The 26,027-nt window shown below is 42.5% G+C and overlaps 1 protein-coding gene and 1 pseudogene across 3 annotated transcripts in view; one reads left to right on the top strand and one right to left on the bottom strand.

The window, feature by feature from the left end:
• The window catches only part of STK39 (serine/threonine kinase 39), a 307,047-nt gene that overhangs the window by 124,897 nt on the left and 156,123 nt on the right, over positions 1-26,027 (bottom strand). For all 3 annotated transcript variants that reach the window (XM_061135654.1, XM_061135653.1, XM_061135655.1), the window contains exons 11-12: positions 1,880-2,002; positions 1,751-1,780 (exon numbers count right to left, since the gene is read on the bottom strand). In XM_061135654.1, the coding sequence (XP_060991637.1) occupies positions 1,751-1,780; positions 1,880-2,002 (153 nt within the window). The remainder of the gene's footprint in view (positions 1-1,750; positions 1,781-1,879; positions 2,003-26,027) is intronic.
• LOC133051279 (tudor domain-containing protein 10-like) lies at positions 9,227-25,659 on the top strand (annotated as a pseudogene).

The raw sequence follows: 26,027 nt of genomic DNA, 5'->3' as shown, positions 1-26,027 counted from the left end.
TACTTTCACAGAAATAAGCCTATCTGTACACTTCCTTAATTATAAACCAAGTTCCCAGTATGGGCACAGATGCCACTGGGAAATCAAATGAGTCTAGATACAGTGAAGTGTCCAAGACTGCAAATCCCACTCGAGAAGGCTGACAAGGATGTTTAATGATAAATTCATAGCATGCTATACGCCACTCTCTTTCCTGGCTATGAAGACAATGCATTTGCCAAAAAGATACTGCTATTACTCAAATAACAGATCAGTTTTCAGGGCAATTTCGACAAGCACAGAGTAAGATATTCTCAAAGTAAACTTAACAAATCCTCATGAGGAAAGACCCACACCCATCTGTCTGTACTAGTAAGGTAGGACTACAGTGAATACCATTCAAAGAATGTGTCCCACAGTGAACCAATAACGAATGATTTTTGAGTCAAGAATGCTGTCGAATCATGTTACTGGTGTTCTCTTTCGAGGGAGAACTGACACCTTCTTATTTAGAGACACTCTTGGATGAAAAATGATCGGCACATCACTCTAGATAAAACAGAAAAGTGGGCAAGAAGAAGGCAGAGTTCATGACAACAGGTTAAGATCATTCCAAAAACTTGGCAGGATATGTGTGTGGCCAATGTGTCCTTCTGTGGGATTTATCACCATCTGTATAACTTCCTTGATCAAAGCTTATATTTCACTTATAAAATAGATTAATTCATATGATAAATAAAGGGGGAAACAGGATCTGAAGGAGAGTTACCAATAGGAGGCAGGCCCGTCAATGAGACATGAGAATGAAGACAGAATAGAGGGAGGGGAAGATGACAGGGGAAAGAATGGCTTGTGACTCTGATGTTCTCTTCTCAGATGGTCCATCTGATTATTTCCACTTAAAGCACAATGATAAGATTTACTCCTTTTAATTACAAGGAAATGTCTGCTAAATTTAAACAGTTGGAATGGATGTCACGTGTAGCCCAAAGTCTTCTGTTTTCTTACTGAGAATATATTAATTACTAGCTTTGCAAATATGTGGAGCTATTTAAATATGCTCAAACGTCCTCTAGGAGAATTAGCAAGTTCTCTGAACTACAGTCATCATTAGTCATTAGGATAATTAACCAGTGGAGGAAGTAAAGTTAATCAAAAGATAACCAGTTCTCAAAGGGAAAAGGATAAAAGAGTGTGTACTGCCTACTAAGTTGCCCAGAAGATTTAAAAATCAAGACCAACAAATTCAACCTAGAGTTTCTAACCATCTGAATATTTGCTTTATGGTAAACCAAAAATCAAGGAGAAATTTTCCTGTATGCCTACTCTGTTTTCTAAGTGACATAAGAATTTAAGATTAAATGAGCAACTAATTTGTGCTAAGAACCCCACTCAGTGCTTTATTATGTGATTTCATCAGTCCCACAGCAATTCTGTAAGTACTGTGATCCCCGCTATTTGACACAGGAAGAAGCTGAGGTTCAGAGAGTAAAGCAATCTGCCCCAATATACACAGCTCCAAAGTACTGAATTGGCCAAAATATTCTTTTGGATTTTTCCATAAGATGTTATGGAAAAACCTGAATGAAGTTTTTGGCCAACCCAATAAGTCAGAAGGCATCAAGATCTGCCAAGTTTACGTGCCTCTTTTTTCCCTACACCACAAGAACAAAATTCTGAACGTTCTTCCCCAAACATCAGACTCTAACACTGGCAGGCAGAGGTGTAGGGGAGAGAGGAGGCAAAGAACTAAATAAGTAACCACACTCACCTCTGGATTTTCTTCTTTTACTCTTCGTGACTGTAAAACAAATACATATTCATTAATACATACACGCCTCAAAAAAACCACAAAAATAAAGTTGACACAAGTCAGCTAACCATCATCAAGGTGATCTACCTTTTCTTGAGAAAAGGCTGCCTTCCCTTCTTCACTTTTCTCATCCATCTCGTCGTCGCTCCACTCCCAGTCACCGTCTTCGGTTTTATGAAGGTGACCGCTTGACCCTGGAACTCGTCTCACCTGGATCAAAAGAAATCCACTCAAAGCTTCACCGGCTGAAAGTGAACAGTGCTTGCGAGTGTTGCCACTTGGGTCATACATCAGACACCTACCCTGAAAACAACCTGAGCGGTAATGAATTCAGGGGCAACTCGCAAGGATTGCCCCAAAAGACTACACAGCTACCCACATGCATACTCTATCCATAAAGATACGGTTTCTTGAAATGAGTTACTAAACATGTGTAGAATAAAATATTTTGGAAGAGTACCACAGATGTCAGCCATGAAGGATCAAACCCTTTTATCACTCTGACTTCAGTTCGTATTTTATGAATCACTACATAGGAGAGGCCACACAGGAGGTTTCAAAATTGCTTAAGGAAATGCATGGGTGCAAGCAACAGACTGTTGGTTAAGAGAAGGTGAGGGACCTGGGCAGCTGCTAGCCTAAGGCATCTGCCATCTACAACCTACATCACAAAAGCAAGTACCCCTCTATTGCCACCTTGCTCTTTTTCAGAATCTGACATCATGCTTGTTTTCCCTGGATTCTGTTCAACCTCCTTGAGCAAAACAGAACAACATTATTCTCAACACACCATAAAGCCCTTTTGAGACCTGTGAGAGTGCTAGGAACACAGCAAGATAATCAGCAACTGTGTCAGATGATCTTAATAGATAACAATCTATTATAACAACTAGATAGCAATTAGCTCAAAAATATAGAGATGTGGTCCATTCGGGTATGCTTTCCTAGTGTCTCTGTGTTTGAAAAGGCAAACCTTTTCAAAGGAGAGGATGACTGAGAATAATGAGCCTCTGACCAAGTAATTTGCTTTAAAAAAAAAACAGACTCAGACATGCTTAAACTAAGCAATGTAGCAAGTGAACCTAACAGCCTGTGGTCCATCAATTCAGAGAAGCCACAAGTGGGGAAAAAAAAAAACACTTTGGAGACTGTCTAGTCAAACCCCCTCATTTTACAGATGGAAGAAGAAAGGCCCAGAAGTGACCCAAGATCACACAGGTAAAAGGACAAAATGAAAATGCCCATTCAAATACAAGTCTTTCTATGCCGTTGAATAGTAACTGTGAAAAAGCAGCCATCTAAAAATGTCCTTGGAAGACTCTGAAAGAGTATGACATGAGGAAAGACTTTTCCATAATAGAAACTATTCACTTATACTGTCGGAAGTTCATGAGTCCCAAGGCAAATAGCACAGACTTCAGATGTAAAGCAGCATTTACATGCATTGGATCAATATGAAGTCATAAACAACGCAGACTTGGGGTTGGGTTCGATTTGAAGGCATTACCATGTGGATGCTGTCCAAGCAAGCCTGATCACTTTGTCTTGAGCTGCAACATGGAAACTTGAAAAGCTACCAAAAGGTTCTTACTCATAATCGCAATGGTTATGCTCAATTTTTTTAATAAAAACTTTTTTCTCCACTTCAAAAAAATTTTTTTCTAACTAATTCACCTTCAAAACACTTAGCACTTAGTAAAACTCCTTCTGTGCCTGGCATATATATTTTTCCACTTGCGTTCTGAGTCACTGGAAAGACCTATTTAATGATAGTGATCTTAATGATGCTTATAGATGTTGGCAAAGTACTGCAGAAAAGATGCTGAAATGCACTTTAGGATTTTTAGAACAGATTGCTCGTTTTAAAGTTATATCAAAGAAAGGGATAACGAGAAAATTTTCTGTTGACGTATACAGTAAAATTAATTATTTTCTTAGCAACACTAATCATGATGAGAGCAACAGAGGAAAATCTGTTAATGACTACATTAAAAGAAAGCATTTAAAGCCACATCTACTACAAAACATACTATTAACTAAGAAGTGAGAAGACAAGTAAAATTGTGGATCATAAACAGAAAAATACTCTACCTTCACTCAGACTGTAAAATCCAAGCATGGCTGATGATTACTAACATTCACGTGCTCATTTAAAAGAGCATACCATGGAAATCTCTCTGAAAGCAGCCAGATAGTGCAGCTTCCCACCCTAAAATTCAGTTGATGTTCTTTTCCCTCTCATTCTACAGTTAGAAAATCTGTCCGTTTTGTTTCTACAAGAGGCATCCAACTACAGATAATAAAATGGCCAGCTTCTATTTCATTTTAGAACCCTGTCTCCCTCTTCTTGGTTTTATTTGCTGGAAGAGAGAAAGATAAAGCAAAATGTCTAGGATTATAGCCTCGGATATTGAAAGAAATGGTGGAGTTGGCCTTTAAGCAATAAATAGTGGTTAAACAAATGGAGTGTAGAAATTAAGACAGAAGACAATTAAAAAATCTATGTAGCATAAAATGTTCATATCAGTGTAGCAAGAATAAGAACGCAAACATATTCCTTAAGGATGTTATCTCGGTTTACTGGAAAGGAAAAAACTCGCAGCATAATTTGAAACCCAGGTTTCACGGTGTAGTTGGGGCACTGACCTCCAAGGAAGAGACCAGAAAGCAATTTTACAAAGTTACATCCTTGTAAGGAGTTTGTAAGGATGACAGGAAACTTGGAGGTCTTGGAGGTCTTAGAGTTAAGGCAACTAAGTTTCACATAGTTTAAACAAATAGTTTTCTTCTTCTTTTAATTCATTAAGGACCTGAAGAATAATCTACAAAACAGAAGCTTCAAAAAACAAAATGTGTAAAAGCTTCTATCTCGTCCCATTCCTTACAATGATGAGAATGGAGGCTACTCACCCTTAGAACAATGCTTGCATGCCAGTTACATCAGTCTTATTCTATTAAATGGCCCACTCACTTAGTAAAGCCAAAAGGTGACTAAATGAAATTTTTCCTCTGTCAGGGGTTTAAAAAATAACCCAGTGATTCTCAGAGAAATGAACTCAATTTAAGACATAGCTAGAGGTATTCATAAGCTCACAAACTCCTCAGGTCAGAGCTGGCAACAGTGAGGTTAGACAAGACTTTACAAGCAATAACGTTCATTCCCCAAACTGGGAATAAAATACAATCGAGCAGTTCTATTTATACCAAACCCCTGGGAAGGAAAGTGATATTATTTTCTCTTTTTCAAAACAGCATTTTTATGAAAATCCATTAAAGAAATGGAGTTCTAATTCCCACAAAAAAATAAGTCAGGCTCCACCAGAGGGAACAAGAGTGTGGTTCCCAGGCCATTTCTTGTGGCCATGGGGTCGGGTGTCAGAAGCAGAGCCAGGATGGATTGGCTAGGGAGAGGGAATGGCAGCAACAAGGGAAACGGTCCCTGGAGCCGCCCGACTCATCTTCCCAGGGTTGCCGCTCGGAACAGGAGCTTTCTATAAATAACAGGACCCAGGACCTCCATACAGGATCTCAAGTCACCACCTGGCCCCAGACATAAAAACAGGAGGAAGCACGTGTACAGGGGCATACAAGAAAGCCAACGGAAGCACTTTCTGCACAAGGTGTTAAATGTTCGAAATGGAGGTATGTTTCTCTAACAAAACTCCTGAATAAAGGATGAATGTGACCCAAAGAAACAGTTTATTAGAGTTTGTCTTAGTCTTGCACGCGCTTTCTTCCAAGACACTGTCCAGTTGCTGATGGGTACCACGTTAACTCCTCCCAGGAGAGGGATTTGGGGATCTCCTTGGAATGATTTTCCTGTCCCTGGAAACTGTATATTCCACTTCCCCTTCACTGGCTGGACAAACTGCCTGCCCCGCTGCAGCCTGAACCCAAGAACTCATCTCACATCCACACACCAAGAACACTCTGGGCATGGCAGAAAGCAACATTCACTAACTTTTCTCTTAGCAGGCATTCTACTAACCAGACTTGGAAAACATGCTTCTAATCAACTGTTATTTATAATGTCCCCGAGGCAAGGCCAAGCAAACAAAAAAGTCTTCCAAATCATCAAAAATTAAAATTAAACTCACGAAGTTTTCAGTAGTAAATAGTTTACTGTCTCCAGAGCTTATACTCTGACATTGGCCCCTGTGCCCACCAGCTCTCTGGCACCTCCATCCCACGCCGACGGCCTGGCCTCCCTGGGCTCTCAGGCCCTCCGTCCGCTTCCGCCTCTCCCATCAGTCCCTCCTGGCTTCTCCCATATCATAGAAAGCCTGGAGGCCACAGCTGACGCTCTTGAAGCTGCACGTATTAGCCCCCTTGTCCCCGTGCCCGCTCCTGGCCAACCACACCTGGAGGAAAGCTGTGGGCTCAGCCTGAGCCAACGGAGCGGAGGCACGCCGCCTGGAGCCATCACGGGTGACGGCACTCCCAGCCGACACAGCAGTCCGGCTGCAACCTCGCCACTCGTCCCCAGACGAGCAGCAACAGCGGCATCTGGAAAGGCTGAATCGTGGGCCCCACCCCAGCCCCGCTAAATCAGAATCCTCCTTTCTGCAAGCTCTCGGGTGATTCACAGGGTCACTCAGGTTGGAGAAGCACCTTGCCCACTGTTGGTCTAGTCTGTCTCGCCAGGCCTTGATACCAGCTGTTACACATATAACAAAAGTGACTGCGCGCTTCAAACTTATTAACCAACTTAAGTCGACTCCCAGGTGTAAAGAATCTGCCTGCCAATGCAGGGGACTCCGGTTCAATCCCTGTGTCAAGAATATGCCCTGGAGAAGGAAACGGCAACCCATGGCACTATTTTTCCCTGGAGAATCCCATGGAGAGAGGAGCCTGGTGGGCTACAGTCCACAGAGTCGCAAACAGTTGGACACGACTGAAGCGACTTAGCATATCATAGGAGTATTTACACAAAGGAAACTGGAAAACAGTGCAAATTAGGCACTGAACTCCCCATTGAAGGCCCAAATAGGAGTTCTCAAGGTTTACAAGCACACCACTGATCAAAAGACTCAGCTCACGGAAACACTGTAAAATTCGATGACATTTCACATGAATTTAGTAATAATTCCTGAGAATAACTACCTTCATTTACAATGGCAAATATCTCAATTTTATTATATAAGCCTCTCAGATTTCACCTTTAAAAGCAACACACTAATTGATTTCTACGTACCAAACATTAGTAATATACTTTACTGGAAGGAGGGGGATGTAGAAAACTATCTTAATTATTTCTCAAACTGACACCTATGGCATGGGATAACATTTCGCATGAAAGCATCATGAGGAAACACAGGGTGATATATTTTTTTTACAATGCAGACAGAAGTGAAAAGGGTATCCTCTGAAAAACTGTTTTACGTGATGCAAAAAACTGGTTTTTTGAAGGTTATTGCCAACCCTGAAAGTCAAAGCCTAGATAATACTGTTGATACAAAGTAAGAAAAGAAAACTGTGTATTTCTAAATGAAATATTTTATATATAAATTATAAGTAGATATTTTATTTCACCCATTTCCATAAGTGCTCATAAGTTCAAACTGACCAGAAAACTGTTTTTTCCCTAATTTTAGATTCAGAAAATAAAGTATCACAATACTTTCAAGATTCCTTTATATTAAGGAATAAATACACGATAAACTTTACAAACAGGATCATAAATTTTACCTGTGATTGATTTTCCTGCAAAATAGAAATAAAGATCCTTCTAGTTAAAGCATGAAGTGAGGTCCTTGAACTTTCTGTAATTATTAGTATGACAATAGATCAATGTTAAATTTCAATGTCATGGAAAAAATAATATTCATTTTATTTATAACAATTTGGAACCTTGATTACCCAATAGGATGTTTGGGAAAAGTAAAACGTGAAAGATGCAGAACTACTGGCCTAGTGGACATTTCTGCCTGTACCTTCTAATACATACAAGTATTATTTCTACTATGCATGTGTAAGCATCTGTTTGTATGTACATATAAAGTTTCTGCATGGGGCATTCACTGGATAACAAGACAAATTTAAAATAAAATTCCATTTTGACCTAAAACAAAAACAAAAACCTCCCTCCCAAACTTCCCTACCCCTGTCACTTTGACCAAAGGGCACAGTCATTTAAGTCATTTAACATGACGTCTGGCACATAAACACTCAAGACAAGACAGGTGCTATTATCGTGACTACACTTCATCTTTCTCACAACCCAAATCTATCAAACACTATATTCTACAAATTTTACCTCCTCAGCTGCCACTGTGCTAGATCACAGGTCCCCTTCAATGCTGACCTCTTGTCTCTCCTATTAAAACAAACTGCTAATTCATCTTCTAGCCTCTAAACTCTTACTATTTTATCCTTCATATTGCCATGAATCATAGACTAGAACTTGTTTTTTTCTTTTGGAGAAAATAAAGAAAAAAACAAGAGCTCACCATAGCCTACAGGATGAGTTCAGTCTCTCCATAACCTTGCCCCAAATTAGTTTTTCAAGACTTACTTCCCACCATATTCAATGAGACACTCACAACCCAGTTTTTTACAAATTAAATAACTTCACAACTCTACTTTTTATATCATATATATATATCTCAGCCTGATCTGCCCTTTCAAAATTTCTACTTACTTCTCTTCTTCTAATTTAAGATGTGTTGGCCCAATCTCCCAATTGGTATTTTGCCTGCACCTTTATATCATTCTACTCTGTGTTACATATAACAGGTGACATACCGAACTGTATACTCCTGCAGGGCAGAGAACAAGCCTTAGCCTTTTAAAAGAATCACTTATTTTCTCATTCAGTCAACAAAGGTATAAATCCTACCTGGTGACAAGTTCTAGACAAAAGATGAATAAAATCAAAGCCTACACCTTGGAGTAGTCCACACTGCAGAGAGATGGACAGACATTTAAGCTAATAATTTCAATAAAATGTGAATGCTATATAACCAAGATATGAATGCTGTGATATCTCAGGAGAGCGGGTGACTACCTGTCCAGCTCACCAGGCAGAGGAAGTAAAGACCTTACCCCACCCAGTGGGAAGGTAGGGCGTGAAAGGCAGACCCAGTAGGGAGCTGGGTGGTCTGGACAGGACCTGTCCCGCCCCCCAGAGGGAGTGCCCAGCATAAGGAGACTGCTGCCACAGGAAGGGAGCCAGTGTTGCCAGAATTTCCGATTCTTCCAGAGAAGTGGATAGCTTGGGTTTTTATGTGAATGCTCCTGACTTTTTTTTTTTTAATGTTAACACATTTATGTCAAGTGAAAGTAAAATTCTTCTGCACAGCCTAAGATTTGATGCATCTGTGGGACAAATCTAGCCTGTGACAGGCACCCTCTGTGGTCCACCAAGTCAGGGGGCTTGGAATTCAGACAATGGAGAAGCACAGAGGCTTTCCTGTGGCTTTGGGGGTAAGGGGGATGATCGAATCTGGATTCCTGAAAGCAGAGCAGACATACAGGGACTTGAAGGTGACCATGGTCGGAAAGAAAAGCAGCGGTGGTCATGGATCCTGGTGTTACTAGCATATCACTACCCACACCCAAACTAGGCAACTTAAAGTAACAATCCCAGGAGCCCAGGGGCAGTCAGACTGGCTTCCTTGGTGCCTGGGGTACTAGCAAAAGTGCTTCCCCTCTGACCCTAGTCAGAACAAGCCCTTCTGGATTTCCTGACATGCAAGATAATGGAAGATGAAGAAAAGATTGCTGTTTTAAGAAGGTCATCAGTGAGGGCTTCCAGGAAAGTGAGAAGCCCTGGATGCTAGAGGATGAGAGGACCCTGTTGTGCAGCGACAGAGTTTGGTAATGCTTCTATCTATGGTAAAGAGGGAACAGAAATGGATCTAATGATCTAGCGGAAGACATTTCCAGGCAGAGGACTTAAAGGGACACCTGGGTTCTGCTTGCTGCCTGTGATAAATCATGAACTGAGAGATGAGCGAAAGGACACAATGTTAAATACAAACCGGTTCCTTATCCACAGCCTCTCCAGACACCCAGCAAGTCTCAAACCCAGCCCCGGCTTCAGAGCAAAGATCAAATTCAGGCTGTGACCAGTGACACTCTGTTAAGACTTTAGAAAGATCTAAGGTGGTGCTTCCTGGATGCTTTTAAACAGACAGAAGGCTTTCTAAGCTTCCCAGGTGGTGCAGTAGTAAAGAATCCACCTGCCAATGCAGCAGATGCAGGAGACATGGGTTCGATCCCTGGAGAAGGAGAGGGCAACCCATTCCAGTATTCTCGCCTGGAAAATTTCATGGACAGAGAAGCCTGGCAGGCTACAGTCCATGGGGTCACAGGGCTGGACACAACGGAACACACATGCATATACACATACATCAGGCTTTCTAAAGCTCTTCAGAGCAGACCTTAAGGAATCTCTGCGTTAGGCAATAAGACTTCTGAGACTCTTAAGGGTGTGGTCTGTCGGTGTCACGGGGAGTCCAAGGTAGACAAAGCATCTTGAGGTCATGACTTCCAATACGTGAACCTATCAACATTCACAGAAAATCCACAGTTTTACAGATGCTTGCACTGTGAAATTACTCCCAGGTTAGACTATAACAGAGAGGGCAAAATGAAAAGAGCATTCAGATTCCAAAACTTTTAGGGGCCGGAAACAGTCTGAGAAGCCTACTCAGCTGCAAACATTGACTCCTTCTTAAGAAAAAGGAAGGGTCACTTAAAAAGTAGAAGCAAGAGCCCCGAGCATGGAACCAAGAGATGTATAGAACACTGGCAGAGGAACAGGCAACTGGCCAAATTTCCCCTCTGTCATGGGCCTGGGGCCTCTGGCTTTCCCACTTTGGTGCAGGCCTTTAAGAAGCCTGCCCTCCCACTGTGTCTGGCTGTGTGTCAGGAAGATGACTGGGCCAAGGCCCTTGACTTTGGGCCTGAGCCTGAAGCCGTAATGGGACGCGACTCCTGGAGAGTCTTGGAAATTCAAGAGTATGTATATTTTGCATGTGGGAGGTATGTGGATTATTGTGGCCAGAGAGTAGACCAGGGCAGGGCAGGTGTTTGTTTTTTTTTTTCCCCCAAAGATGCCCATAACAACACCTCCTGATCCAAGTGTTCTTCCAGAATCTTTCCAGCCCCACTATCAAGAGATGGAGTCCAGTGCCCTCTGCTTACGCCTGGGTGGGTCTTGGCCTTGCCCATAACCAACAGAATCGAGTGTCAGAGAAGGTGATGTGGTTTCCACCTAGCTCAGTGGAATACAAGCAGAGGACGCTGCAGTCACTGTATAAGCACTGTAGTGCAGGCAGCTCTGAGGCCTCCATGCTGCCAGGCAGGCCAGAAAGAACCCACGAAAGGAGGGCTTGACCACCCGACTGCAGCTGCACGCGACCAGAAATCAGCCTGCTAAGACTTCTCCAAACCCCTGACCCACAGCTTATTAAAATAACTTATTGTCTGAAGATGCTATAGATAACCAGAATAAGGACGTTGATGAGGTCATTTATGGAATTTCATTTCCATTTTTTTAGAGTCAGGAATTCTTTAAAAGTTCATAGGTCTTATTTGATACTGTGTGTGTGCGCACGCATGCACACACACGTACATGTTCAGTCATGTCTGACTCGTTGAGCCCCTATGGACTGCAGCCCACCAGGCTCCTCTGTCCATGGAATTTTCCCAGGAGAATACTGGAGTGGGGTGCCATGTCCTCCTCCAGGGGATCTTCCCAATCCAGGGACTGAACTCGTGTCTCCTGCATTGGCAGGTGGATTCTTTACCACTGGGCCACTGGGGAAGCCATTTGATACCCCTTCCCATGACAAATAACATGCTCTAACATGCTTTGCTTCTGGGTCAGTGTTTTCTGACTGTGGATTTTCTGGGCATCTAAACACTCAGATTTTAATTTATACTTCCACATTTTTTTTTTTTCTGCCTGACCATGTTATTACTTATTAAAATACCAAGAAGAAAAAAGTCCATTTCTATCAATTATAGATAAGTGGCTCCAGCTAAATCTTGGCCCTTTTGCCAGTGATCTGCATTAACTTTTTTTTGACCTCTTGGAATTCAACGTTTACCTAGTTCTGCTAAAATCTGGCATTCCCTTTTTCCAGAATATAAAAGGAAAATAAAGGAATGAGAATATTAAAATGTTCCATAGGCAACTGGAAGAAATTCTAGAGAAACAGAGACTCTTATAATTCAATAATAACAACTCAAAACACTGAGCTAGCTCAGTGAAGGGCACACATATAGCAACCTCCTTATAATGCTTTAACATTTTCTAATGTGAAATAATCAAATCTGATAAATGTTGCTTTTCACAAATGGAGCTTTGTAACTTCAGAAATCCAACTTGAAAGGGCAATGCCATGAAAGAGAATGTTCTGGAAGCAGGAAGGGAGCTATTCTGAAGAAGCAGCACAAAACAAGAAGTAATTAGATTTCTTGTTCTGTTTTAGGCCTATCAAACCTCCTATATGGCATTTCCCCAAGATAGGGTGACAAAGAACAAAGAGAACAGCTAGAAGCCAAGAAAGCAGCATCCAATTTTGCAACTATTGTCTTTGAGAACGAAAGCTCCTGCTGGAGTGGGTGCCAAGCTGATCTGTGATTTTAGCTAATGAAGAAAACAACGGCAACATTCTGTCCTGGTGCAACAAATAACACAGATGAGAAAACAGACATCATATAAAACCAAGGAGAATAAATGTTTGTCAGTGGAACAGAGTCGAAGACGCTCTGGATACAGCAGTGAGTTACCAAGTTAACTTAATTGCAGGGGAAGGAGGCATGGGAATGAGAAAGAAGAGCACACAGCTACCAGCAGACTGATCCAGGCAGGAGGCGGAACGGACCGTGAAAACAAGAGAACTGTAACACGCATCAGAGACACTCTGTGATGGTCGGGCTCAGGAGTCGACTCTAGGCTACCAAGCACAGTTATTCAATCAAACACTAATGTAGGCATTGCTGTGAAGACACAGTAGATATAATGAAAGTCCATGATTGTCTTTAACCGCAGGGAAATTATCCTTGATAATCCGGGTGGGCCTGATTCAATCAGCTGACAGGCCTGAACAGCTGAGCTAGGGCTTCTCTGAAGAAGAAATTGCAAAGCCTGTGGACAACAGCTTTGGCCATGCCCAAGAGCTGCGGCCTGCCCATCCAACCCTTCAACCCTGTAGGCTTCACTCCTTAATTATGTCAGACAATTTCTTGCAATAAATCTCTTTATATACCTTCCTGGTTCTGTTTCTCTGGTTGAAGCCTGACTGATACACTAAATCCAGCAGCCTCACAGTGGTATTAAAAAATAAAAGGCAAACTAGCTAGCAGGAGACCAGTGCCAACAAGAGCATCCACTGGGGTTTGGGAATGGAACGTGTTAATGTCTCCAAATGAAACAGAAAGTGAGCTGAGTAGAAAGGACAAGAAGAAGAAAAATAACTAAGATGGACTGAATGATCATAACTTACTGCAGACTGTGGACTGGATTCCAACCTTGTAAAAACAGCCAACATAAAGATTAGGGGTGAGTTACCCACTAAACATCATTCATGTGAACTCTGAGTGGTACAAGCAATGCGAGCACCTTGAAAAATGTTCTGCCGAGACCTAAATTTGCTTAGGGATTAACAATCCATGAAAGATACTCAAGTGCATTTGAGTCTGGTAGAATGGAAACTCACCCAGACTCAGCAACGGTTATATAGAATGCAATATAGAAAATATTTGTCATATTATAATCTCACCAAAGTACCTGCTTTAAAAATATACACATCCATACAAATATTTCCAAATAACTTTTAGATGTCAGTGCCAAAGAGTTCCTTCACAACAATTATGACTAACTGCCCTAAAGATGCATTCCAGCTAATACTCAGCTTAAAGTTTCTAATTAAATACCAGTAATAGGTTCTCTGAAAAAGTAGATCCCTACCCAGATTTCCAACATGCTCTCCATAACCGAGGATGAAGTCTGATTATGGTGAGATACACGATATGCCTCTTTTGTGTGGGGGAAAAAAAGGAATGGGAAAGAGTTGCTATCACTTGGTCACCAGCAGAACTTTACAGTTTCTCACTGTTTATCAGGGCATGAGGCTCAAATGAAGGCATGTTTATTCTTTCTGGTTATAAACTAAATACGACATCCATATTGTAAAATATATGCAGCCAACAGCAAGTATCAAATAGATCATCAAAACACAAGAAGAAACTAGTAGAGAACACAGCATTCATCACTGCTCAACATGAGGAGGTTCGCATATAAACATTTCTCGAGACATCTGCATCCGCACAGAGCATTTCCTGAAGAACTTATTAGGACTTGGTGATGGCTCTGAATTGAGAGAGGGACTTCTTTTCACTGGGTCATGTACATTAAGGAACCGCAATATATATCACCCATGCCCCTCTCCCCAGTTCTGAACTAATTTAGAATTATGACCAGCAAGTTTGGGCAGGGGGCGGTCAAAACATCACCCTTATGCCTTACAAAGGTGATATTTGAGAATGTGGCTTAAATGTTGAGCCAGCAGCCTTCCCTGATGAATGACGCCTGGATTTAGACAAGACTTACCTATCCTGTCCCCAGCAAGCACGACCAGCACATTGCTCCCTCACACAGGCAAGGCCACGGTGACTGACCAATAGCACCTCTCTCTATGAGCAGTCCAGCTCCCTCAGAAATGGAGGGCAAAGGGCTGGGCCACATGTGCCCACTTCCTCCCTCCAAACTCACCAATCAGATAAACTGCTGGGCAGAGACAGGCCAAGAATGTTTTGCTCACTCCATGAGCAGTAAACAAACATTCCCTCTGCCTCTTCCTCTTTTGGCATCATTTGCATTTTTATCATTACAACACTGTCAGTCAAAATTCAGGTATTTAAAAATTTAATTTAAAAATTAAAGATATACAGACCTCTTGTTAAAAAATTCAAACAGAATTCTTTTATTAAAAAATAATAATAAAACAGAAAGTAAAAGTAACCATCTCCTACTTCAAAACAATATTCAAAGATATGACTTTTCCAGGAGGGGAGGAAGTGATAATAAAACGAGCTACTAAATTTTTAAGAACGAAAATGATGAAACCTTCTAAAATCTTGATGTGACCGACCATGAGGTCAACTTATGGTTCACCTGCATTTGGTACAATATGTGTTAGGATTTCCAACATTTTTAATGTTTGATTTTTATGCAACAAATTCTGGAATGAAGACTCACCATTAAAGTACTGCTCTGGTCAATGAAACAACCATCAAACTTTTGAACACATGGGGCATGTAATGACAGGAGCAGGTGCTTTTTACTACTCTGCCTTTACACTTCTCTCCACCAGATGGATGAGTCTGTGTTCTTTTATTTCACAGAGTAATGGATTCTCTTGTTTTTGTTAACCTGCTTAACCTGGTATCTTTGCTACAAAATCCAAAGACACTAAGAAGATATTCCAGCATGCATGACAATTTGGAGCTCTGAAAGCACATGCCCTGGGGGTAAGACAAAATTCAATATATTCTCAGTCTTTACATTTAGAGTATCTTGTGTTTTGTTGTTATCTAGTTACTAAATTGTGCCTGACTTTTTGGGACCCCGTGGACCATAGCACGCCAGGCTTCCCTGTCCTTCACAATCTCCTGGAGTTTGTTCAAACTCTTATCCATTGAGTTTTGGTAAGGGGTAACTAATATATGTTTGTTAAATGCGTGAATAACATTTTCCTGCTGCCTGAAAAAAATTTGCCAAAGCAAACTTTGTACCAGGAGGAACTTCTCCCCATACTTCTCTCACCATTGCCCCTGGAGAGGGAAGTCAGAGGCTGCAGATACAGAATCACAGGGATCTTGAAGGGATATGAAGGGAGGGGCAAGTTAAGATCCCATTACATCCTGAAATCCTTTTAGCTTCTCACACCCATAATCCTTCGAGTCAGAGCACACTTGAAATCTGCTGCAATGAACACAAAATCCAGCTCTGGGAACCAGCACTCAATACAGGCTACTAACGGGTCAGTTCAGTTCAGTTCAGTCGCTCAGTCGTGTCCGACTCTTTGCGACCCCATGAATCGCAACATGCCAGGCCTCTCTGTCCATCACCAACTCCCGGAATTTACTCAAGCTCATGCCCATTGAGTCGGTGATGCCATCCAGCCATCTCATCCTCTGTCGTCCCCTTCTCCTCCTGCCCCCAATCCCTCCCAGCATCAGGGTCTTTCGAAACAATGAGTCAACTCTGCATGAGGTGGCCAAAGTATTGGAGTTTCAGCTTCAGCATAGAGTAATAGACACTTAAAACTTGTTAGTTGGATGAATGAATGAATAAGTCATCCTTGGCTAAAACACATAGACACAGTAAGGTTCTGGGCCAGACCATCTCAACCTGCAACTCAAAGGCATTTTATCATGTCCTTAGAAAGCTACTACCCTTTGCCATCATGGACCCTGTTATTGTGGAGACATGATTAACAGACAAATCTGAGGAAGCTAGGGCTTCCCTGGTGGCTCAGATGGTAAAGGATCTGCCTTTAATGTTGAAGACGAGAGTTTGATCTCTGGGTTAGGAAGATCCCCTGGAAAGTAAATGGCAACCCACTCCAGTATTCTTGCCTGGAGAATCCCATGGACAGAGGAGCCTGGTGGGCTACAGTCCATAGAGTTGCAAAGAGTCAGACACGACTGAACAACTAACACTTCACTTCACATGAGGAAGCTAAAGGGCTTAATTTATTCCACCAGTTTAAGCAAAGCAGCAGCTGCTGTCAAGAAAACTCTGGGCTTTCCTCTAAGCATCTGAAGATCCTGAGAGGAAAAGCATGGTTATAATCGTCAAATAAGAGCAAAGTGAATGATCAAAATGGATGAGCCCATCTGCCTCAGAGACGACATATTAATGTCTTGGTGTGCTGGGAATAATTCAAAGGAGCAAACAAGTGTGTGGTGGTTCACTGCAATCATGTTCCCTTTGTAATGGACTCTGTTCCCTATCCTGTCTGCAAAGGGCAGAGACTTCAGATGGGAGTTTAGTTATGAAAAAAAAAAAAAATGTACATACACAGCACTGATGTGCACTTTGGGTTGAAAGAGTGAAGAATCTGATTCTAGCTCAAAATTGAACTGATTAGAAAGAAGAGCCAATGATGACATCATAAGGTCTCTATGTGAAAATATGTCTCCTATTGAAATCTCTACCTGCTCCCATTCCAGCTGTCTTTATGACCACTCCACCCAAGTTGTTATCTCAGTCAAAAGTCTCAAAAACGTAACAGGGGACAAGGAATCCCCTGCATGGTCACCTCCACAGGGGGCTGAAGCCTCTGAGGAGGACGAGACAGGAACTGCCCAGACCACCGCCTGAGTACCAGGTGGTCAGTCAGTCAGTCACCATTAGTTGCTCAGGGTGTCTGACTCTGTGCAACCCCACAGACCGTAGCCCACCAGGTTCCTCCATCCCCAGGCAAGAATACTAGAGTAGGTTGCCATTTCCTTCTCCAGGGGATCTTCCCAACCCAGGGATCGAATCCAGGTCTTCTACATTTGCAGGCAGATTCTTTACAGTCTGAACCACCAGAGAAGCCCTCCTGGGTGGTGGGGTGTGTCAACCACAATGGCACAGTCTAACAGTGGGGCCATATTCCTTGATTCGAGGGTCAGAAAGGCAAAAACCTTATCACTCTATGTGTGGAAAGAGTAACAGGTGTCCACAGAAGTGTCAAAACCAAATAAGAAGCAGACCTTCAACTCCCTCCTGTTCCTGGCTTCTACATTTTACTACATTCACTTTTAAGTCTTTTTTTTTTTTAAGCTGGAACTGCCCTGCCATTGAGATTTCATCTTTATACTCTCTAACTCTTTATGCTTTAGTATTCTCAAAGCAAATCTCAGACTTCAGATCATTTTACCTATAAATACTTCAGCACACATCTCTAATAGAGAAGGACATTTTAAAACACAATCATGATGCTTTCACAAACAACAAGATCACCAATGATTTCTCAGGAGAATTAAGTTATCAGTCTATGTTGTATCTTATCCCACTGTCTCAAAAATGTCTTTTCAGCTTATTTATTCAAAACAAGATCTAAACAAGACCCACATGTGATCCATACTCTTAAATCCATAATAGTTCTCATTAGGGTTTGGCTTAAAAGCCAGCCATCATAACCACTTAAGTAGGCTCTGACTTAGATGTTGCTTTTTCAACTAAAAACAGCTGGAAAGAGCCCGTTTTCTTATTGCTAACGAGAAACACCCACCACCTCCAGAGGGAGAATACTCACTTCCTTTATATCACTGGGAAAATTAATTCTCAGTAATAACTGAAAGCTAAGATGAAGGTTCCAGTGTAATAATGCTCCAGACAGGAGTTTCATTTCTGGGGCAAAGTCTCAACTGTGTTTCAATTCATAGTTGAAAAGGGTCATAAATTCTATTTTTGTTAGTTCATTTAGTACTAAGAAGAGATTGCCAGAGCAGTAAAGTAAGTTACATAGATTTCCCTGTAATAGATTTGGAAAAACTATATATTCTAATCCTTGTATTTGCCAAAGACAACACTGTCCAACTACCGAATTTAAAAAGAAACTAAGATATATAATAGTTATATATTCTCATGGGGTTAACTTTATTTTTTTAAAAATTGGAACTTCAGCTTCCTTGGTAAGGGCTAAGACGCGGGCCACGTGGTGAAATATAAATGAGTTTGACAAGTAATCCAAGCCTAACTATGGGATCTGATGTTCTTCTAAGGATCCAAACCTCTCATCACATCTGCTAATTGGTAGTAAAACTAAGTATATGTGGATGCCATCATTGTTTTTCTTTTCCTGCCTAATACCAATAAGAGTCCAGCGGCTAACCTGGAAGATAGCCAAGACTGGAAAGGTGGAAGGCACTCAGAAAATGGATCATTAATTCTTGAGGCAAGAGGCTCTGCATGTGCGTAGGAGGCACGCTCTGGGATTTGTTCTGCACACTGGTCTCAGCTACTGCTCTTGTGCTTAGCATGTCCATGTTTCTCTCTCCAGGCCACACCCTCCCGTGATCTGCAGATACAGACGTTGGTCTACTCTCCTCTCCATTTGAGATGAGACATCCCACAAGGTTTACCACATTCTAAACATTCAGTATCATTCCGGGTAAAGATTTCCTACCTGCCAAACTCAACGTCAGAAAGGAAGTCAATCTTAGCTTTTCCTTAAGTCTCCTCCTCTCCCTTCCCACCCCCTCAACCTCCATCCCCATGGAAACCTTGCAGATCCTCAGTTCCGTCCACTCTGCTTCCTAAGTATCTCCTTACCCTGTTCTACCTTCATTTGCCACTGATTCTCACCTGGACTAAACACCAGCCTTCCAACCTGGCTGCTGCGGCCAGTCTTGCAGTCTGGAGTCCACAATGCAGCCAGAATGGTTTTCCTAAAGGCAAACTAGATCATTGCACATCTCTTCTTAAATTCTTTTTATTTTTTTTTTTTTTTGGCTGCACTGTGGGGGCTTGTGGGATCTTATTATAATAATAGTTCCCCAACTGGGGATTGAACCCAGGCCATGGCAGTAAAAACACCGAGTCCGAAACACTGGGCCACCAGGAATCCCTCTTTGCTTAAATTCTTATCAGAGTTCCCCAGAGGTGGTGGGGGGTGGGGGGAGGCAAAAATTGCAAAACTTCCAAACTCCTCATGAAGACACAAGACATTTTTTGTTCTGGCTCTTATCCACCCCTCCAACTTTCCTCGACTTCAATCACACAAAAAATTTTGCTCTTCCAATACATTTCCAAGCATTTGCCCAGGAAGGCTCCCCACCTGAGATAAGCTACCTTGCTGACTGGAAAAAGAACACATATCCTGCACAAGACAATGAAAGCATTGTGTCCTCGATGAAGTCCTCGGCCACCTCGCCCTCCTCGACACACCCCAGCACCCATGCATCGTTCCATCCCAGTGCTGACTCTGATGCTCCAGATGTGGTTTCCTGTCCAAGGCCTCCCCTTGTCTGTGCGGCCATCACCCGAGTTGCCCAGGCTCAAATCTCACTGTCAACATTTCTAACTTTTTATTTTATATTGGAGTACAGCCGAGTAACAATATTGTGATAGTTTCAGGTGCACAACAGTGTGATCCAGCCACACACACACATGTATCCATTCTCCCCCAAAGTCCCCCCTGTCCAGGCTGCCACATGACATTGAGCAGAGTTCCCTGTGCTAGACAGTAGGTCCTTGTTGATTACCCATTTTAAACATCGCAGGGTGGACCTGTCAATCCCAAACTCCCGAACTATCCCTTCCCCCCTTACTGTCAACTTTCATTCTTCTCTTGGGATACTTACAGATGAAGGCTGTCTTACCTCTGGACCCCAGCACAGTCCTGGAACTTGATACATGAAAAGTTAGTGTCTTTAGAATCACCGCCCCCTAGAGTCCTCTGGGTTGTACACCGTGCCTCCTCTGCATGGAGCCTCTGAATATATACAAGTCTCCACTGACCTCGAAATCTTCTCAACACCCAAGCTATGACAGTCTCCTACTGCCCTTTCCCATCAAGCTTTGAAAAATTACCCACTAGCACTTCCTTACCATCTCTTTACTCATTAAATCTGAATGTCCAGCTTCTCCCCTTACTGCTAAAACTGAGCTAAATCCAATGTCCTTTGAGAAGACCTCATTTTCCTTCCCCTCGCTGCAGGAATCAAAACCGCTAACCACTTCCACCTTCCTGGCTCCTGTGACAGCACTTTCCTTCCCTCTGTCCTCCACCCATCCCATTACTGCTTCCTTCTTCACCACTGTCCCTGTAACACCCTCCTTGGCAACCCCACCTGATCACATGGTTTCCACAACAGCCTCCATGGAGAGAACTGCTAAATACAGCTCTTTCAGTCGCAGTCTCTACTGAGTTCCACATTTCTGTCTCCCTCAAACTGAAGTCCCAATGGAGCTTCACACTCCAGTAGATGGCAACAAGCCTGGCGTCTCTCTCCCCTCCTCAACTGCCACCCTCCCGCCCATATGGCCTCAGTCTCTTTCCATCGTCTCCCTTCTGTGATTTGCTTCTCTCTCCATCATTCGCCAAGATCTTCCAACTCGGATGTGTTAATAGCTCTGACTCGCGTCCTTTCCTCCCTACCTCTGCCTCGGTCCTAGCTGAACCCGCACTGTCTCATGCCTCAATGTCTTTGACAGCTCCTGCTGGCCCCCGGCTGCTCCTTCAGGCTGCCCACAACTCTCCACTTTTCCAATCCGACTTCCACAGCTGCCTCCCTCCTTCCAGGGCGCCTCTCATTGGCCCCTCACACCTTAGAGCACCACCTCCAAAACCCATGGATTAGGACTCAAGACTCTTCATACTCTGGACCTAATCCAACTTTAACATCTCATTTTCTACTGCTCCTCTTCATGCAAGCCTTCTTCTCTCCCAGGGCTTCTCAAATATGCCTGATCATGCAACTTACCTAGATCCTTCGTTAAAAATGCAGATTGTCAGGTCCTACTCAAGACCAAATGAGGCAGAAACTCCAAGGATTCACGGTGACTAGCCAAAAAGGATAGGTGTTTTGGGAGTGGGGAGGCAGGTGCTGTGTGTGTGTGTCTGTGTGCGCACGTGCGCACTTAATTGCTTCAGTGGTGTCTGACGCTTTGCAACCCCATGAACTGTAGCCCATCAGGCTCCTCTGTCCAGTGGTGGTGGAGTGGAAGATTAAATAGCCTAAAATAAGCTGCTTTAATTATCTAAATTAATCTGTCTCCCATAGTACTGATAATTGCTCCTAAGATCAAATTATACTGGTAGTGGTTTAGTTGCTCAGTCGTGTCCGACTCTTTGCAATCCCATGGACTGTAGCCCGCCAGGCTCCTCTGTCCACGGGGTTCTCCAGGCCAGAATACTGGAGTGGGTTGCCATTTCCTTCTCTAGGGAATTATACTGGTAGGGCAAGAGAAAGAAGAGGGGGGAAAAATGCTCAAATCCCTACTATTCTCAGAAACCTTTACTGAGCCCTCTAGCCACTCTCTTCCTTTAATCACAAAACTCCCTTAAAATTACCCATAATCTTTCCATATACATAAATGTCTACTACAAAGAGGAAGGAAATGCTTTTCTTGTCCTTGTCCCAATCATGATGACAATGAAATTAAAAAATCAGTTTAGTATCTGGGGTAAAGTTCTTAAATCAATAACAGCTATTTTCCCAAGAAAAATAACTGAAGCAGAAACCTTAATGTGTATATATCTACTATGTTATATTTTAAACATTAATTGCATTATCTAACTAATTGTTAAATAAAGGGTTATAATGTTAAGTTTCATGTAGTTTTATATTTTTCACATCACAGAGAAAAATGTTTTTTAATCTAATTTCATTACCATACACATTTTAATGATATTGGTTGAGATTATTGGAATATAAAATTGATTCACATTTATTATAGAAAATTTGGGAAATAAAAGAACAAAGATGAAATTAGTATTTTTCCACTTGGTGACAGTACAACATAGCAGTTGCCAACCAAAGGGCTTTTGTATCAGACAGATTCGAGGCTAAGTTCCAACCTAACCACTCACTGGACATCAACACTTACCCTAACGGTCCTCTCTTCACCTGCAAAACTTGAGTCACAATACCTACCTCATTAGGTTATAATGAGGACAAAGGAGACGACATGTATAAAACATTTTTAGTCTACTGCCTCCAAATTTAGCAGGTGTTCAAAAAAGGCTGCCTGGTCATGAATTCTACTCCAGAAAAAAACAAAAACTGGGCATGTCCTCAGCCTCAAGAGCTCCCAGAAAATGAATCACAGTGGACTCTATCCAACACAAGGAGTTTTAAAACCTGCCATAGTCTTACCAATTTTCTTAGAAACATCCAGCCTGATATGACTATTTTTGGATACGTGAGCTCATCATCATGAACACAGTTAATAAATGAGTGGGTGAAGATGGCATCAGGCCAGAACTGTTCTCTAAAGTCTCCATACAGGAAGAAAGATGTGGCACTCAGGTTATAATGTTATAATGAGATTTAAAGTATTAATGATACAGTGTCTGAATTAAAGATAAACTCCCTTATGAGAACTTTTCTATATTTAAATTCTGAATTATACTCTTATAAATATCTTTGTTGAATCAGTGAGCATAGAAAAAATTTTGCAAAGGATATAATTGTGCCCCAAATGACCACAAGAGAGAGAGAACAAGCTATAAGCTTATTATTGTAGGACCATTTCTTAACACATGCCTCTGTGTCCTTGTCCTACTAAGCTTGGTTTCCTAACACCAGCCTGGGTTAAAGTTGACAAGTACCACCAAGTAGGCCATTTCTCCAGCACTCTGAAACTATCCAGGTGATACAATGCAACCAGAGAAAATGTCTTTGAAAATGTTAGCGTTCTACTACATCATTAAAGAAAGAAGGAAAGATAGCGTTAAGTCGTGTCCAACTCTTGTGATCCCATGAACTGTAGCCTGCCAGGCTCCTTTGTTCATGGGATTCTCCAGGCAAGAATACTAGAGTAGGTTGCCATTTCCTTCTCCAGGGGAGCTTCCCGACCCAGGAATTGAACCCAAGTCTCCCACATTGCAGGCAGATGCTTTACCGACTGAGCGATAGGGAAGCCCACTACAACATTGCTGACTGCTTTTTAAACAACCAAAAGTTCTTCCATACCTATCTGAAACAGAAATACTCCTTCCAAAAATAAACACACACATATGTTCTCATGTGTCCACTCCACGTTTTCACTAAGTCACATGCATTTTCAGATCCTGCTCACAGAGTCCTTCTCCTTATGTAGGATCCACAGAACAGACACATTGCCCAGCTTGTTGATCCCTGAATTCCAGCGCCTGGGACCCTAACTGGCACACTTCAGATGTTCAAGGACAGTAGAATGAAACAAGGCATATAGTCAGTAAACGCTTGAATGTATGCCAGAATTTATGTCCAATGATTCTGCTTTGCAATATGCGATAGAATCACAGTCTATAAAGGTGCTGAATTCAGCACTTACTGAGTTCTTCCTGTATGCTTTTCACTTTACAAATCTGTCTCCAACACCTACAAGAGCTGTGCAAATAGGTACAATGGATAAGAGTCTCAAAAATAAGAGTCTCATCAAAGCTGAATTGTAATATTTATTGGAGGTCTCACGGCAAGCTAACACTAACCCTTTCTCAAAATTTATGTAGAGTAATTGAAACAACTGTGTAAAATAACCCAAAGTCCTCAGAAGATTTATTCATCTTTACTCTTCAAGTATCCCAACCAAGAACAGTGGCTAGCATATTGTAAGCATCAACAAATGTTTGATCTTTTTTATCAAGTGCACATATTTTAATAATCAAAATAAATCTTTGTTGCAAAAGAAAGAGGGAATGAGAAAGGACAACTGTTAAGTGTACATTCAAGGTACACTTGAATTTTCTCATTCAAGGTCTGCACAATCATTTTTATCTAGTATCTTTTACTTCCTCTTACAGGAATCTCCATCTATCACAAGGTGATTTTGAAACTACACCTGTTGGACTTTATCACATGCTATCTTGGCTAGTTTATTATGGCAACAAGACAGTGGGCCTGCTGCCTCCCAGATGCTGAACCTGATGGGTTGATATGCCTTGTACTCCTGACTGGGATACCATCGAGGGCACGTTCTCAGTAGACCATTTGCAGCAACATGGATATGACACGAGGTAAAGTAAGTCAGAAGGAGAAAGACAAGTACCGTATGACATCGCATATATGGAATCAAAACTATGACACAAATGAACTTATTTACAAAACAGAAACTGACTCATAGACACAGAGGACAGACTTGTGGTTGCCAAGGTGGATGGAGGTGGGGGGTGATGGATTGGGAGCTTGGAATTAGCAGATGCAAACTATTACCGGGTTGGTCAAAAAGTTCATTCAGATTTTTAGGTAAGATCTTACAGAAAAACCCAAATGAACTTTTTGGCACCCAATATATATAGAATGGATAAATAACAAAACCCTACTATATAGCATGGGGAACAATAGTCAATATCCTATAATAAACCACAATGGAAAAGAATATGAAAAAGAATATATATATACATGTAAATATTCTGAGGAGGAAATTCAGTGACTTCTAAAGGACTTCAGCCCTCTCCATGTCCAGAGAGTCCAGAATGGCTGCAAATGCTTTGCGTTGTAGATCTGGGCTCTGTGCACAAAGTGGCACTTGCGATCCAGGTACCGAATGGGAAGCACTGCCACAAATGGAAACTGTATGTGAATTCCAACAACAGGTCTCCCAAGAGGGCCCCTGATGTGACTGAGCGGCCCCAGGCACTGCCGATTTTGGAGAAGCCCTCTGCTCAAAGATTTGCCAGAACCACTGCTTGTCCACAGCTCACTGCTAAAGCTTCTGGTGAGCCCTGTGAGACAGAGAAACCCAAGACAAGCTTCTTTGCAGTTCCCATGGAAATGAGAGGGTCCTTCTTGGTGCTGCTCCTGAGGGAATGTTTCTGAGACCTGGGCTGGCTGGCCACCATCCCCAGCATCGGCAGGGAGGTGGGGCTACTGGTGACCAGTACTGTCCCTCAGACCCCCTTCTTCTGGGCCATGCACATCAGCTGCACCAGAACATGCGGGCCCTGTTCGGCGCCCTGGCCAAGGCGGAGGAGCAGCAGACGTACCTGCACAACTTGGCCGTGTCGCACAGGACCCACAGTCTGGCCGGGCACCACCTGGGTGATTACGGACCAGCCTAGAACAGGTGCAGGGTGCTGGGCCATGTGGACTCCTGGGCAGTGATCATGTTCGTGGATTTTGGCCAGTCAGCCACCATCCCGCTGCACAGCCCGGACAGCGATGACTTCTGGGAGTCACACATCTTGAGGTCTGAAGGGTTTAAGTGACGTGGCTACAATCAGCACGTTCCCTCTACCATCTAGGTTCTGCCTGCCCTGCCCTTTCACTCTTGAGGTCCTGGGGGTGAAAAAGGCCACAGCGGTGCCTAGAACTGATTGGATTCCCTTTGCCTTCCCCTAGCTCACTTCTCAATATGTCATGTGTCTTCACCGTGAACATCTGAACCAAACAGGGAGGCTTCCATGAGGCTGAAAGTCTGATGTGGCCAGTGTATTCTTTCCTGTCTCTTCTTTGTACCCCCAGAGCATGATCTAAGTTGCCCTGACAGATTCTGCAGAATGGAGAGGCTCATTGCTTAATTTTCCTGGCATTCCCTTGTAGAATCAGGTAGGGAGCATCTAAACATTGATCTGTC

Source organism: Dama dama, chromosome 33 (assembly GCF_033118175.1).
Source record: "Dama dama isolate Ldn47 chromosome 33, ASM3311817v1, whole genome shotgun sequence".
NCBI lineage: Eukaryota > Metazoa > Chordata > Mammalia > Artiodactyla > Cervidae > Dama > Dama dama.
This window is presented reverse-complemented; position numbering and strand designations above follow the sequence as displayed.